General features: G+C 35.1%; 1 protein-coding gene across 1 annotated transcript in view; it reads left to right on the top strand.

Annotated features, from left to right (window-relative positions):
- Positions 1–17146, top strand: part of Cul5 (cullin 5) — a 145423-nt gene that overhangs the window by 41639 nt on the left and 86638 nt on the right. Inside the window, exon 2 of the mRNA XM_089096188.1 lies at positions 14107–14313. Within this exon, the coding sequence (XP_088952314.1) occupies positions 14107–14313 (207 nt within the window). The remainder of the gene's footprint in view (positions 1–14106; positions 14314–17146) is intronic.

Raw genomic sequence — 17146 nt, 5'->3', positions numbered from 1 at the left:
GCAAGGGTTTTAAGTTTAGCCCTGAGGACATATAAGAACTATGTATTATTGTACTATGTACTATGTATTATTTTTTTCCGTTAGAGCAGGGCACTTCATATGGAAGGGGTCGTCGTAGAAACTTCAAAAGGGGCTCATTCGATTGGAAATTGAGAGTTCTAGCCCCCCCCCCACGCTCACTGGGCGTGGGGGGGCTAGTTGCCTTCCAATCACTTTTGACTATTAAAAAGGTTACTAGCTCTTCGAATTTCTAATCGAATGAGCCTTTTTTGAAGTTTCTACAACAACGCTTTCTATAAAAAAACTTAAAGGCCCCCAGGGCATAACTTTAAACCCTTGCCTTGAGGGTTGTGGGGGAGTGTCCTCCTCAAAAACATATTTTCTATGTGGAAATTAATTACGCTGAACAAAATGGCTATCTCAAAATTTTGATTGGATGTGATTGGGGGAATGATGGTCGTGCGGGGGTGGAGTTAGTTGAACTCCAATCACTTTCGACTATTGAAAAGGGCACTAGAACTCTCAATTTACAATCGAATGAGCCCCTTTTGAAGTTTCTACGACGACTCCTTCCATATGAAGTGCCCAGCTCTAAAGGGAAAAAATAATAAATAGTACATTGTGCCAACATCGTTCTTATATGCGCTCGGGGTATAACTTAAAACCCTTGCCACAAGGGTTGTGGGGGAGTGTCCTCCTCAAAAACATATTTTCTATATGGAAATCAGCTACGCTGAACAAAATGGCTATCTAATAATTTTGATTGGATGTGTTTGGGGAAATGATGGCCGTAGGGGAGGGAGGGCTAGTTGCCCTCCAATCACTTTCGACTATTAAAAAGGGCACTATTCCTTTGAATTTCCAATCGAATGAGCCTTTTTTGAAGTTTCTACGACAGCGTCTTCTATAAAAACCTTATAATCCCCCAGGGGATAACTTAAAACCCTTGCCCTGAGGGTTGTGGGGGATTGTCTTCCTCAAAATCATATTTTCTATCTGGAAATCAACTATGCTGAGCAAAATGGCCATTTCAAAACTTTTATTGGATGTGTTTGGCGGAATGATGGGCGTGGGTGGGGGGGGGGGGCTAGTTGCCCTCCAATCACTTTCGACTATTAAAAAGGGCACTAGCCCTTTGAATTTCCAATCGAATGAGCCTGTTTTGAAGTTTCGACAACGCTTTCTATAACAACCTTAAATGCCCCCAGGGCATTGCTTGTAGCCCTCGTCCCGAATATTGGGGGAATTTTCATCCTCAAAGACTTAGCTTCTGGGCCTTTTAGCTATGTCGAAGCAATTGGCAACTTCAAAATTTAGAGCGGAAGTGTTTGGGGAAGTGATGGTCGTTGAGGGGGGGGGGGTATTTCCCTGTAATCACTTTCGACAAATAAGAAAGGCACTAGTCCGCTCAATTTCCAATCGAATGAGCCTTTTTTGAAGCTTCTACGACAAAACTTTCTATAAAAATATTATAAGCCTCAAGGGCATAACTTACGACCCTTGTCTTGAGGGGTTTGGGGGAGGGTTGTCATCCTCAAAGGCATGATTTTCAGACCTTTCAACTACGTTGAACAAAAAGGCCATATCAAAACATTGATTGGAAATGTTTGGGGAAATGATGGGCGTGGGGGGGGGGTGATTCTCCCTCCGGTTACTTTTGACTATTAAAAAGGACAATAGCCCTCTCAATTTCCAATCGAATGATCCCTTTTTGAAGTTTTTAAGAAAACGCTTTCTATAAGAACCTTATATGCCCCCAGGGTATAACTTACAACCCTACCCCTGTGGACTTTGAGGGGTGGGTTGTCATACTCAAAGACATAATTTCTAGAACCTTCAACTACGTTCAAGAAATGGTTATATCAAAATGTTAATTGGAAGTGTTTGGAGAAATGATGGGCGTGGGGGGGGGCATTCGCCCTCCGATCACTTTTGACAATTAATTGAATAAGTAAAAAATTTTTTTTAACTGAAAGTACGGAGCGACATTAAGACTTAAAATGAACAGAAATTATTCCGTATATGAAAGGGGCCATACCTTCCTCAACGCCTTGCTCTTCACGCTAAAGTTTGACTCTTTCTCACAACTATGTTTTTTAAAACAATAAAAAAATTTAGCCTAAAGAGCGAGGCGTTGGGGAGGGCACAGTGCCTTTCATATACGGGATAATTTCTGTTCGTTTTAAGTTTTAATGTCGCTCCTTACTTTCAGTTAAAAAAATCTTGTTTTTTTAATTTAATTTTTGGACGGTTTTAATTTAATGCAGGTTTTGATTTTGGCTCACCGTACATGAATAATTAAAACGAAATTTGCCTATTTATTTTACTTTTTTGGCTAAATGGCTTTCTCAAAAGTTGATTAATTTTATTTACGAACGTTTTTATTAGTAATAAATATTAGTAAATATTATATAAATATTAGTAATAAAACTTACGAATTAACTTACGCAACGAACTTCTTTATTCGTATATTTTTATTACGTATTTTAGGGGGCTCGCCCCCTAGTCAATACCTTGCTCTTTACGCTGAAGTTCGAATTTTTTTTTCCAATTCTTTAAGAATGACCCTTAATCACAAAGGCCGTTAATTAGAATAAATAGCTCTTATGAAAGTACTAAAAAACCTTTAGCGTAAAGAGCGAGGTGTTGACGACAGAACGAATTGCCTAATATACGTAATAATTACTTTTCGTTTTAAATTTCAATATTGCTCCTTACTTTTAGTTGAAAAAACTTGTTTTATTATTTAATTTCTGCTTGTTTTTTAAATAATGCTGGGAAATCCGGCACCCCCTTCATGGAAAATTCCCTTCCCCCATGAAAAAGTCCTCCATGGAAAGATCCTTCCATATAAACCCCTCCCCCAGCCCCCCCACCCACCAGAAAAAAATCCCCCTGAAAATGTCTGTATACTTCGCAATAAACTATACGTAAACAATATGGGCAAAGTTCGAAACTTGCATCCCTTTCCCCGGGGACTGTGGGGGATTAAGTCATCCTTAAAGGCATAGTTTTTAGATTTTTCAACTATGCTGAATAAAATGGCTGTCTCGAAATCTTGATCGGGTGACTTTGGGAAAAATGAGTGTGGGAGGGGGCCTAGCTGTCCTCCAATTCTTTTGATCACTTAAAAAGGGCACTAGAACTTTTAATTTCCGTTCGAATGAGCTCTCTCACGATATTCTATGACCACTGGGTTGATACGATCACCCCTGAAAAAAAAAACACAAATAAACACGCATCCGTGATCTTTCTTCTGGCGAAAAATACAAAATTCGATATTTTTGCAGATATGAGCTTGAAACTTCTACATTAGGGTTCTCTGATATGCTAAATCTGATGGTGTGATTTTCATTAAGATTCTCTGACTTTTAAGGGGTGTTTTCCCCTTATATTTAAAATAAAGCATATTTTCTCAGGCTCGTAACTTTTGACGGATAAGAATGAACTTGATAAACCTTATGTATTTGAAATCATCATAAAAATCCAATTCTTTTGATGTATCTATTGGTATCAAAATTCCGTTTTTTAGAGTTTCAGTTACTATTGTGCCGGGTCGCTCCTTGCTTATAGTTCGTTACCACGAAGTGGTTGATAAGGGCACTTGCCCACTCAATTTCAAATTGAATGAGTCCATTTTGAAGTTTCTACGACAACGCTTTCTATAAAAACCTTATATTTCCCTAGGGCATAACTTACATTTCTTACCCTGAGGGCTGGGGGGGGGGGGGTTGTTATCCTCAAAGACCTAATTTCCAGAACTTTCAACTACGATGAAAAAAATAGCTATTTGAAAATTTTCATTGGATGTGCTTGGCGAAATGGTGGACGTAAGAAGGGAGTTATGTGCCCTCTCATCACTTTCTACTATTACAGAAGACATACGTTCTTAGAATTTCTAATCGGATTAAAACTTTTTGAAGCTTCTACTACGGAGATATCCATTAAAAGCTGACAAACCCCCAGGGTCTAACTTAATACCTTTGTCCTGAGGGCTGTGAGAGGAATATCCTCCTCAAAGACAAAATTTCCTGATCTTTCAATTAGTTGAACAAAATGGCTATCTCAAAATTTTGATTGGATGTGTATGGGGAAATGGGGGGCGTTGAAGGGATGTTAGTTGCCATCCAATCACTTTTGGCTATTAAAAAAGGTACACAAACTTCCGATTTCCAATCGAATGAGCCCTTCTCGAAGTTTCTACGACAACTCCTTCGATACGGATTGCCCTGGTCTGAAACCGAGAAAACAAAAAAAAAAAAAAAAAAAAAAAAAAGAATTAATAATACATTTTGCCAACATCATTCTTTACTTAGGCATCGCTATTGCGATGTCTATGATTTATAGGTGGTCCTGAATGTGGTCTAGCAATGCATTTCAGTGTTATGTTTAATAATAGTTGAAATTTGGTACATGTGCTGTTTTATGGAAGAAGCCTGTTAAAACGTGCAAATGAGGAAAATAAACTTGTAGGTACAGCACTTATGTAAGCCTAAATTTGAAAAATGTACCCAAAAAATACTTAGGCGTGTGGCATGTTGACTTTGTATATATCTTTTACAAGTACAATTCTGTCATCTCTGCTGTTTCATGTTGAGCCCATGTCATCCAACCTAATTGTCAGCACGTAGGGTTTGAGACATCAGGTAAAGAAGATTATTTGACTTTTGATGAGTGATAGTGGACCACTGGTGGGGAGGCTAAGTGATTTTGAAAAAGTCAGCTTAATCTGAAGGATTTTTACCAGTGTTTTGCTCCATTAACAGATGAAGTATATGATGAATACTTATCTAGCTTCCCGTTTAGTTAATATTCATCTGTAGGCAGGTGTGGTAGAATTTATGAAGGGGCTCTGAGGACAGCTTCCACTGATAGCCGAGTTTTACTCGGGAGTTTGGATTCTATTACTTAGCTTTTGCATTATGATTAAATTGCCATTTTATGTCTGTGTGAAACTTTTCTTATAAACGATAGTAAAAGTACCATGTAAAGTGTGATGGTTATAATTTTGCTTACAGTATTAGAATAGTACAATCAGGGGGAGGGCTACCATTTTTGGTCCAAAATGGGATCCCATGGGTAATTAAGAATGAGTTGTCTAGTTTTAACAAGGAAATGATTTTTGAAAGTCTGTCGATTGAGATCACAGTAAATGCAAAAAAAAAAAAAATTATTTTTTTGTGTAATATACCGGCCGCCCTCTGCATCAATCCCGGAATTTTTGAATATATATGAACAGTTTTTAGAAAAGATTGATGAAAATGGAGATCAGGTCGTTATTATGGAGAATTTTAATTTTGATATCCTGTTTTGTGATAATCCGAATTATGAGCTGTGTAATCAATCCATTCAAGAAAAGTCGCGTGATTTTCTGTGTTTAAATTTTACAAAATCGTTATTTCTGTTTCGTATAGTTCCTACAGGAATAACAGAGGAAACTGCAACGTTATTAGTTAATGTTTTTGCTTCAATTAATCTTTTCCAAACACAAGTCCTTCTAAATGATGAGAGTGATCAAATTAGTGATATTAAATTATTGCCCAAAAAATGTTGTGAACATTATAAAGAGAAATTTTTGTAAAGTTAATATTTTTAATCTTAAAAATAAGTTGTCAGGAATGGATTGGAATTAAATTCTGGAATCAAAGTGCCCTGGAGAGTATACAGCGATGTTCTTCGAAAAATTTCATAGCGTTTTAAAGGAAGAATGTCCGTTCGTGTCTCGTTAGTGTGAAAAATATGATACGCCTACAAAGCCGTGTATTTCGCCAGATATTTCTAGATCAATACAGGTAAATAAAAATCGCTATTTAAAAAATATGTTTCAGAACCAAATCAGGAGAATAAATCAAATTGATTTTCACATATTATCAAAATTGATTCGCAATCCAAAAACGCTATATTTGACGCTCAGTTTCTGCAATCAGAAGGTAGCCAAAAAGACATGAAGGTTAATTCATTTGTTAGTGTGGAAACATCACAACTGATAAATCTTCACAACTGAGTGAAATTATTGGCCAAGATGGGATTATGGTACATAATGAAAAGGAAATTGCCAATGTCTTTAATCATTATTTTCTTAGTATTGGTGTCTCCAGCCAATGAATGGGCTATGAACATCGTTACGCTTATGAAACCTGACAATTCTGAAGCACTAGATGGCATGGGCGTAGGCAGCATATTGTCTAGGGGGGGGGGCAGTCGATGGTGTGATGGAGGGCCTTTTATCAACTGCTTTTCCAACCATCTGTTTTTTCAGCCATATCTCATGTAAATTTGAAGGTCTAGGGGGGCCGCGGCCCCCCTCTCCCTACGCCCAAGCTAGACGGCTCTTTTTCTAATCTTTTGAAAGTAATTATGCCTGGTATTGCGACTGTATTTACACATATAATAAATTTAATATTTCAGACATGATTTTTTCCCTCTTCTTTTAAGGTTTCAAAAGTTATTACTCTACATAAAGGGGAAGGCCGTAATAATCGGTCTAATTACCGTCCAATTACAATGCTGTCTACGTTTTCTAAAATTGTAGAAAGAGTGGTATACAATTGTATGTATAATTTTTTTGAAAAATCAGAATTTCTCAAAGTTTTAGTTTGGTCTTCAAAAGGGACATGGGACTGATCATCCTATGATCATTATTAACTTTTTCCACAAAATAAGTTTTTCAAAGAAAAGTAAAGAACTCTATTAAACAAAAAATGAGCAAAAATGAAATCAAATAATCTACCAAGCGTGAAACTACCACAAATCAGCATCGATAAATAAATGAAACCCAAAACGAACAGAAATTACAATAAATAACCAAGTCAAACTCAAAACGAGCTGAAATTAACACAAGTTGGGCGCAAAACCCCTATGCCTTCCCAAGATCAGAACATAATTTGCACTTCACTGAAAAAAATACAAATGAATGTGCATTGTCTGATTAGTATGCATATACTGATATTTAGTAATCAAAATGTTAGTATTATTTGATTTATTAAAGTTATAAAAGTAAAAACATTTATATTTTTTTAGTAAAGTGCTATTACTGCTATTACTATTTAAAGTGCTATTACTTTAAGTTTCTACGTTTTCTACGACAACGCCTCCTATAAAAACCTTATATGCCCCCAGGGCATAACTTAAAACCCTTGCCCTGAGGGTTGTGGGGGAGTGTCCTCCTCAAAAACATATTTTCTATCTGGAAATCAACTACGCTGAATAAAATGGCTATCTCAAAATTTTTATTGGATGTGTTTGGAGGAATGATGGGCGTGGGGCGGAGGGGGGGGGGGGTAAGTTGCCCTCCAATCACTTTCGACTATTAAAAAGGGCGCTAGAACTCTCAATTTCCAATCGAATGAGCCCCTTTTGAAGTTTTTACGACGACCCCTTCCATATGAAGCGCCCTGCTCTAAAGGAAAAAAAATAATACATAGTACATTGTGCCAACATCGTTCTTAATATGCCCTCAGGGCGTTGCCCCGAGGGGGGTGGAGGAATGTCATCCTCAAAAAGATATTTTCTATTTGGAAATCGACTACGCTGAACAAAATGGCTATCTCAAAATTTTGATTGGATGTGTTTGGGAGAATGATGGACGTGGGGGGGGGGCTAGTTTCCTCCAATCACTTTCGACTATTAAAAAGGGCACTAGGCACTCCAATTTCCAATCGAATGAGCCCTTTTCGAAGTTTCTACGACAACTCCTTCGATACGAAGTGCCCGGGTAGGGTGGAAAAAAAAATAAAACATTGTGCCCACATCGTTCTTTACTTAGGCAGCGCTAGCCGCTGCCTATGATTAACCAGTTTGTGAGTGATCTTCTTGACAAGGGAGAAATTCCTGCAAGCCTGTTCCTGGACATTCAAGAAGTGTTTGACTCAATTTCTCATTTGATTTTATTTTCTAAGCTATTGGGGGTTTGTGGGAACATTGGATTTAGTATAATCATATCTTTCTGAGAGAACACAGTTTCTGTAATTAACGAACAAACAAACTTTCGAATGGGGATAAATCCATTTATTTAGACAGTAAAAAAAAACAGGTAGAAAAGTCCAGATATTTCGATCACATACAGCGACCATCTTCAGTAGAAATACTAAAATATTAAAATTGAAACTAGCATATTTATATACAACAAAATAAATAACTTTTCGGGTCATTCACAAAATAATGAACTTCCAGATTATTCATTAGATTATTTTCAGAGAGAGTTCATTGACAAAGTTAATTCAAAGTTCTTGATGTTAATTTTCTTCTTTAATCTTGCCTAAATGTAAAATAAATTTCCAATGAAAGTGACAAAGCCTTCCGTGTCTTTTTATTGCAAACAAAATGTTGAGTTTATAGTTGTTTACTGTGTTGGTCTCAAAATAATAAAATTGAAACTAGCAAATTTATATACAACAAAATAAATAACTTTTCGGGTTATAAAAGCTTATTTGTTCGTCATAGAATGGAAGTGTGGTCTAAGAAAACAACACCTAATTAAAGGTGTTACTTCGAAAATACTGTAATTAATAATTCTGTTTCTTCTTTCCTTTCACTATTGTCATTGGTTGGTGTCCCTCGGGGTTCAATGATGGGCCCTATTTTCTTTCTTCTTTATATTAACGATCTCTGTATTGCTACAACTTCATCTTCTTTAGATACATAATTTGCTGATGATACAGCTGCTTTTCTGTGTGGTAAATCTTTAAATGAGCTTCAAATAAATATTTTCCATGCATACAGTCGTATTTCGAAATAGATTGATGATAATAAAAAATTCCACATTTCTGCAGATATGAGCTTGAAACCTCTGCAGTAGGATTCTCTGATACGCTGAATCTGATGGTGTGATTTTCATTAAGGTTCTATAACTTTTAGGGTTGTTTTTCCCTTATTTTTGAAAATCAGGCAAATTTTCTCAGGCGCGTTACTTTTGATGGGTAGGTCTAATTTTGATGACACTTATATATTTGAAGTCAACATAAAAATCTGATTCTTTTGATGTATCTATTTGTATCAAAATTCCGTTTTTTAGAGTTTCGGTTACTATTGAGCCGGGTCGCTCCTTTCAGTTCGTTACCATGAACTGTTTGATAAACCAAAGGTGTGTATGTCTTCGGCTTGCGGTTGTTATTAAATAATAAAAAAACAAGTCTTTTCCAACTGAAAGTAAGGAATAACATTAAAACTTAAAACGAACATAAATTATTAATTATATCTTTTAAAGATTTTTTCTTTCATTTATTTCTGTGATTTGAGAAATGCTCAACTTGTGACTTTCATTTACATAAAAATAGTTTAACCTTTTTGGCCGTTTTGATACTATGCCTTGCAAAATTAGTTCCACAAATATCGCTAATTTAAGTTGCACGAGAGAATCTTTCCTTGGAGATAATTTCTCGCGGGGAAATGGAATTTTCCATTGAGAGGATCTGGATTTCCGTACATTATTTAAAAAACGACCAGAAATTAAATAAAAACAAGTTTTTTCAACTGAAAGTGAGAAGCAACATTAAAACTTAACAGGAACAGAAAATATTACGTATATGAGATGGGTTGCCTCTCCTCAATAGCTCGCTCTTACGCTAAAATTTCTTTTTTAACTCTTAAAAGAGGTTATATTCTAATGAAACAGCCTTTGTGATTCAGGAGTCAATCTTAAACAACTGGAACAAAATCAAACTTAGGTTAATATAATGTTATTATTAGTTAAAAAAAAATTAATATGCATATTTCGTTATAATTATTCATGTACTGTGAGCCAAATTCAAAACCTGTATTAATTCGAAAATGTTCAAAAATTAAATAAAAAAAACAAGTTTTCTTTTACTGAAAGTAAGGAGCGACATTAAAACTTAAAACGAACGGAAATTATTCCGTATATGAAAGGGGCTGTTCCCTGCTCGATACCCCGCTCTTTACGTTAAAGTTTTTATTGTTTTATAAAGCAGAATAGTGAGAAAGAGTCAAACTTTAGCGTATTAAATAAAAAAAACAAGTTTTTTTAACTGAAAGTAAGGAGCGACATTAAAACTTAAAACGTACAGAAATTAGTCCGTATATGAAAGAGGCTGTCCCCTCCTCAACGCCTTGCTCTTTACGCTAAAGTTTTTTATTGTTTAAAAAAATAGAGTTGTGAGAAAGTCAAACTTTAGCTTAAAGAGCAAGCGTTGTGGAGGGGACAGCCCCTTTCATATACGGAATAACTTCTGTTCGTTTTAAGTTTTAATGTTGCTCCTTACTTTCAGTTAAAAAAACTTGTTTTTTTTTTATTTAATTTTTGAACATTTTTGAATAAATGCTGGTTTTGATCTTGGCTCACAGTACATGAATAATTAAAACAAAATTTTAATATTAATCTACTTTTATTTGATTAAATGGCTTTCTCGAAACTTGTTTCATTTTATTTACGAACGTTTTTATTAGTAGTAAATATACGTAACTTACGTAACGAACTTCTATATTCATATATTTTCAATGCATATATTAGGGGGTTCGCCCCCTAGTCAATACCTTGCTCTTTAAGTGAAAGTTCAAATTTTGTTTCAATTCTTTAAAAATTCCCTCTTAATCACAAAGGCCGTTAATTAGAATAAATAGATCTTATGAAAGTACTAAAAAATCTCTGGCTTAATGATTAAGGTATTGACTAGGGGGTGAACCCTATCATATGTGTAATATTTTCTGTTCGTTTAAAGTTTTGATGTTGCTGCTGTAGCAGCTGAAAAACCTATTTTTTATATTTTATTTTTGATCTTTTTTTAAATACTTCTGGGAAGTCGTGCGTCCCCTTCATAGCAATTTCCCTTCCCCCATGAAAACTTCCTTCATGGAAAGATCCTCCCACATAACCCGTGACCCTCCCCCCCCCCACTACCAGGAAAAATCTCCCCTGAAAACGTCTGTACTGTATACTTCCCAATAACCAATACTATATGTTAACATTGGGTAAAGTTCATATCTTTCAGCCCTCCTCCTGGGAACTTCCGGGGATTAAGTCATACTAAAAGACATACTTATTATATTTTCGAACTTGTTGAACAAAATAGCTATCTAACAATTTTTATCGGGTGACTTTGGGAAAAAAATGAGCGTGGGAGGGGGCCTATTGGCCCTCCATTTTTTTTTGGTCACTTAAAAAGCGCACTAGAACTTTTAATTTCCATTCCAATGAGCCCTCCCACTTTCCTACTGAAAGTAAGGAGCGACATTAAAACTTGGAAATTATTCCGTATATGAAAGGGGCTGTTCCCTGCTCGATACCCCGTTTTTTACGTTAAAGTTTTTATTGTTTTATAAAGCAGAATAGTGAGAAAGAGTCAAACTTTAGCGTATTAAATAAAAAAACAAGTTTTTTGAACTGAAAGTAAGGAGTGACATTAAAACTTAAAACGAACAGAAATTATTCCGTATATGAAAGGGGCTGTCCCCTCCTCAACGCCTTGCTCTTTACGCTGAAGTTTTTTATTGTTTAAAAAAAATAGAGATGTGAGAAAGTCAAACTTTAGCGTAAAGAGCAAGGCGTTGAGAAATTTTGGCTTAAAGAGCGAGGTATTGACTAGCGGGTGAACCCAATCATATAGCTAATATTTTCTGTTCGTTTTAAGTTTTGATGTTGCTCCTTACTTTCAGTTGAAAAACTTGATTTTTTTATTATTTAATTTCTGATTTTTTTTTAAATAATGCCGAGAAACCCTGCGCTCCTTTCATAGCAATGTCGCTTCCCCTATGAAAAATTCCTTCGTGTAAACATCCTCCCATAAAACTCCCGACCCACCCCCCCCCCCCACTACCAAAAAAAATTCCCCCTGAAAACGTCTGTATACTTCCCAATAACCAATACTATATGTTAACATTGGTTCATAACTTCCAGCCCTCCCCCCGGGGGCTTCGAGGGATTAAGTCATCCTAAAAGACATACTTATAATATTTTCTACCATGCTGAACAAAATGGCTATCTCAAAATTTTGATCGGGTTACTTTGGGGAAAAAATTAGCGTGGGAGGGGGCCTAGTTGCCCTCCATTTTTTTGGTCACTTAAAAAGGGCATTATAACTTTTAATTGGTGGGATTTTCATTCAGGTTCTATAACTTTTAGGGGGTCTTTCCCCCTTTTTTCTAAAATCTGCCAAATTTTCTCAGGCGCGTAACTTTTGATGGGTAAGACTAAACTTGATGAAACTTATATATTTGAAATCAGCATTAAAATCTGATTCTTTTGATGCGTCTATTGGTATCAAAAATCCGTTTTTTAGAGTTTCGGTTACCATTGAGACGGGTCACTCCTTACGTACAGTTCGTTACCTCGCACTGTTTGATCAGATATTACCCAGTAGACAATGACTCAGTAAGCAAAGGTGCTCTGAATTATTTTGACAAAATAATACAGATTTTCAAGAGGTGGTAAATATAATAATTAGCTTTGTCAAAACTTCCTCCCTTATGCCTTGATATAGCCCATGGTAATAAAGTAGTGAACCAATTACTGGCCTGAAAAAAAACATGGTTTGAATTAAATTTAATTAAAAATTGATGAATTTATAGTCTATCAAAAGCCAAGAAATGCATACCATTTTGAATCCCATGCATTGAGCAATTAAAAAAATTTCCCATTTGCAATGCTGTAGCATTATTTTTAATTGCCTCAGTGTAGATGCAATCACTGTGCCATTAATTTGGTTTCCAAGTAACCTGACAAAAGCTTCCAATATCCACTTGAAGCTATTGTAAGGAATTGGCATAAATGGCCGAAAACTAATGAATTCTTAGTAAATAATCGCTGAAATTTTCTTGAAGATACAACAACCTAGTGGTTTAGATTAAAATCTGAACCACTAATCAGTAGTTCTAAGAATGTTTTGGTCAATATCTCTAAATGGTTTTAAAGCCATTTATTGGACATTAATCATTCTGACTATAATATTGTAACAAATGGAAACGTTCAAACAATTTTTTTTTTTTTTATAGAGATGGTTCTCCTAATTGGTTGCTGAATTCATTGTGAATACATTACTGAGGACCAAGCATCATCAAATCTGACATTGATTTATTTCAAATTGTACAAATATTTCCCACTTATTTAGATATTAACAACACTTGTATTTTAAAGAAACGAATAATTTTCATTGTGCAAGTTCTTTTATATTTTACTACCTATTTTGGTGTTGGGAAGGCAGTATTTCATTGGAAAATATCACAGCCTTTTCCCTTCTAATGCCTGGAAGTACTTCTAGACTTTCCTAGGCTACATATACAATGTTACTGCTTTGGCTCTTTTGTATGAGTTTTGCACAATTTCTCATCTTGATTCAGAATTCCTTTTCTGAACCAGCTATAATAATAACAAAAGATAATCGCCTGAATTCTTTCAAGCCATTATCTTTTGTTATTATTATAACAAAAATGAATTCTTTCAAACTTGTGAATTCCTGAATTCTTTCAAACTTGTGAATTCCTGAATTCTTTCAAACTTGTGAATTCCTGAATTCTTTCAAACTTGTGTAGTTTGTTCACAAGTTTGCTCTTTTCCCCCTTTTTTTATTAGAGTCATAAGCTAATTGCTGATGAGAAAAAAGTACAAAACAATACAACAGAACTAAATCAACCAAGTTTTATCAATAGTTTTGGTTTAAATCAAGAATTAGAGAGAGGAGAGGTGAGAGGCTGGGACATAATTTCCATGATTACAAATATTGTGTGCAAAAGTTTGTTGAACGGTTAATTGAATAGTAAGAATTCATTATTGTCATTGTAACTGGTTCAGAAAAGGAATCATGTACCAAGATTGCCAAAATTGTGCATTTTAGGTTGCAGTTTAATACTTTCCCAAAACATGTACTGACAAAGGTATGAGCATTAATTAAACTCTCCTTTGTTGCCAGATTGTTTAATTACATTCTAGGAGTTAAAATATAGCTCAAATGGGAATAAACGTACATTGCTACTCATTGTATAAATTAAAACTAGGTTTATGTTGTTTTCTCATTTACATGGTTCCACCATAATTGTGTTTATATGTGGCTGGGCTTTTGTTGTATGATAATAAATAACCTGTCATAATTTTGAATTGGTAGACTATTTGTAACAGGGTGGAATAAGTAATGGTATTTATTTTCAACTATTTAACAGGAAAAGCCATTGCTTTTTGAAGAAAGATGGCCAATTATGCAGCCTACAGTCTCGAAGCTTGTGAGACAAGATTGTGTATCACGAGCAGAATGGCAAGATTTATTTGGTGAAGTGCATCGGGTATGTCTTTGGGACGAAAGAAGTCCAGATAAAATGTATAAGGCTCTTCAAGAAGAAATCATGACGTTTATTAGAGAGGCTCAAATAGTATGTATATACTTATATATATATGTAATTTTCATAGTTCATTAACATATTGTCTTTAGTGGCGTCAATTTGTAAAATTATTTTGGTTGGTGGCGAAAACCCCTTTCAATATCTAGGGAGAGTAAATTTTTTTTTTTAGTGTTTCAGTGAAAAAACAAAAAAAAAAGAAAGTTTTGATAAAAAATGCCCCCGAAAAAGTTTATTTAAAATTTAGGGATGGGGGTGCAAAGAACCTAGGGGGCATGAAAATATTTGTTTGGAAAATGTTCTAATATTTTTCTTCAAAAATGAATATAAATAAAATCATACAAGTAAAAGGCCGTTATACTTCCAGGAAGATCTGAAGATTCTGTATCAGTTTGAAAAACACTTAAGCTAGAAAGAAGACCCAGACATTACACAAGTCAAGAATACCAAGATGGCTTAGATTTTCATCATTCGAACTAAAAATAAGGCACCATATCGTTAAACAGACTGGAGAAACGGAATTCTTTGTTGTTATGGTTGAAAAACCCTGACACATAAAAAAAAAAACAGTTTTCAGTTCTGATTAGATACTTCAATTCTAAAGTTCTGATCATCATGATCAGTAGATACTTGTGATTCTGATCATTTACAACAAGATAGGCATTCCAGTATAGATTAATGAGCAAATTAGCGAATAGATATGCTTGTGTTTGGTCCGTGTTATCAGTTGTAAAACTTCTAATCATGAAAAATTGGCAGCTCGGGTACACGTACCTGGAACCAGATTTTAGACATGAATTTACATGGTTTTGCCTCTATTCAGCAGAAAAAATCTAATCCCACAAAATCTCTTTCTGATTAGCTGCAAAAACTAGTTTTTTTCTAGAGCAAACATTCTTATTGTAGGCGTACAAGCTAAAATCATAGACTTGCTAACTTTTAAAAGTCTGATGAAATCTTCTAGAGAGCAAAATAATTTTTTTGTGAGTTTTGCCTCTCTGAAGATCTTTTTAGAAATTTGCAGAACTGTAACTGTTAGCATAAACAGCCAAAACGTACACCGCAAATAACTTCCTGCCTTCATGATTTTGTAACCAAGTCGACTTCAGGATAAACTGATGTTGATGGAGTAAAAGAATAAACTAAATATGTTTTGAAACAGGATTTTTTTTTCTGGTTATAGACAGACTATACTGTGAGTTTGAAAGCTATTTTATGAATGTTTTATACTATTGGTATCCATCTATGTGCTAGATATAGATTCACCACGCTTTCTGAACAGTAACAAATTACCCAGCATAGAAGGGCATTGTAAGGAAGCTTGCATTGAAATACCTCTCTTAAACTCACAAATAGATCTTATAGATCTTATAGATCCGTCCCCCCCGAAAAAAAACTTTGAGTAAAACCCCCTCCGAAAAAAAAATCCTGTGTACGGCCTTGCCGCTCCGGGAGATAACCCCAAGGAAAGGAATCTGAGCAGCTGAAATCTGGCAAGTGGGGGGGGATTTATTTTCCTGCTACGGGAAGCTGTTTGGTTGCCCAGTAAATCCTAGAGAAGATCTAATGTTTCTTGTGCCATATTTGCTATTCCACTGTCTTTCTGGAACCATATTGGTGGTCTGTTATATACCCAAGGTTGAACAATAGCTTCAAGCATCTGATCGCACTGAACAACTTCCTTAATATTCAAACATCTTGACCAAAAGCTTGTCAAAATGAACTGTATAGTTGACTTTGTGTATTCGACTAATGACAGGCAATAGACGGATCTGTGGTTCCCATGTACTTGTTTTTCATCCCATTTAAAATGTTTGGGCATTTACCAATATTATTAGTAGTAATTCTGGTATGTTTGCATTTCCTTCAACGCCTGGTTATGTCGAAAATGCACTTATAGCACTGAACCTTGTTCTCCAATATCTACCAAATCTTCATGGGCTGTACCACGGGTATAACATCTCGCTTTCGGTATCGAACACGTAAATGAATACTCAAGGATTGAACGACAGACTCTTTCTTTGGATATCATAGCAAAATAATTGCCAGCATCTTTCAGTTGGTGTAATGCATCAACCTTCCAAATAGGGGTATGTTTCATTATATATCAGACTATGTTGATTTTTGCCAGTACCTTTGTTGAAGCATAATTGTGTTTTTAGAATATGTACTTATGTAAATTTTTTAGTGGGACTATCCAGCCAAAATATTCAGCATTGATGTGACATTAGAATTTTTTCAGTAAATAACCATTACATATTGCCTCATCACAATTATCTTGTGTGACTCAACGATTATCTTTGTTTTTTTTGTTTTTTTTCGATATACTACGAGATCATGTGAAAATTCTTCTCCATTACTTTGGCCTGATTTAATATCATAACTACGACGACATTTTGCTTTTCCATTATCCGCTAAAGACACAACTTCTCTGAATTCCATTGGAAAAGTGAAGCAGCACTGCATTTTTCCATTTTCATTAACCATACATCTAGCATTTTGTTTTAGCTTCAACATTTTTCCCCTGCCCTTTGTTTTAGCTTTTCAAATTGGTCTTGTCGCGTTGGATGATTCAGGCTGTTGAACAAAACTCGTTGAAGAGTGCACAAGAAAATTGTGGCCACTTTAGTAATACCATTTTTCATTAATAATCTCAGAACTTAGTGAAAACATACCCTAGGTTAAGTTGTGTTAATAAAGTTGGAATGAACAAACTATGGTATCTTTCTTTATCTAAAAAATCATTACATGGTTTCACATCTTTCAACTGATGAAATTTGGTGAGTACAATTAGAATCAAAAGGGCTTAGTTTCGTCAAGTAGAGCCGTAACAATCAAATCACACTTAACTTATATCGTCTGAATA

Source organism: Artemia sp. Qi Xiang Cuo, chromosome 1 (assembly GCF_049724085.1).
Source record: "Artemia sp. Qi Xiang Cuo chromosome 1, ASM4972408v1, whole genome shotgun sequence".
Lineage (NCBI taxonomy): Eukaryota > Metazoa > Arthropoda > Branchiopoda > Anostraca > Artemiidae > Artemia > Artemia sp. Qi Xiang Cuo.
This window is presented reverse-complemented; position numbering and strand designations above follow the sequence as displayed.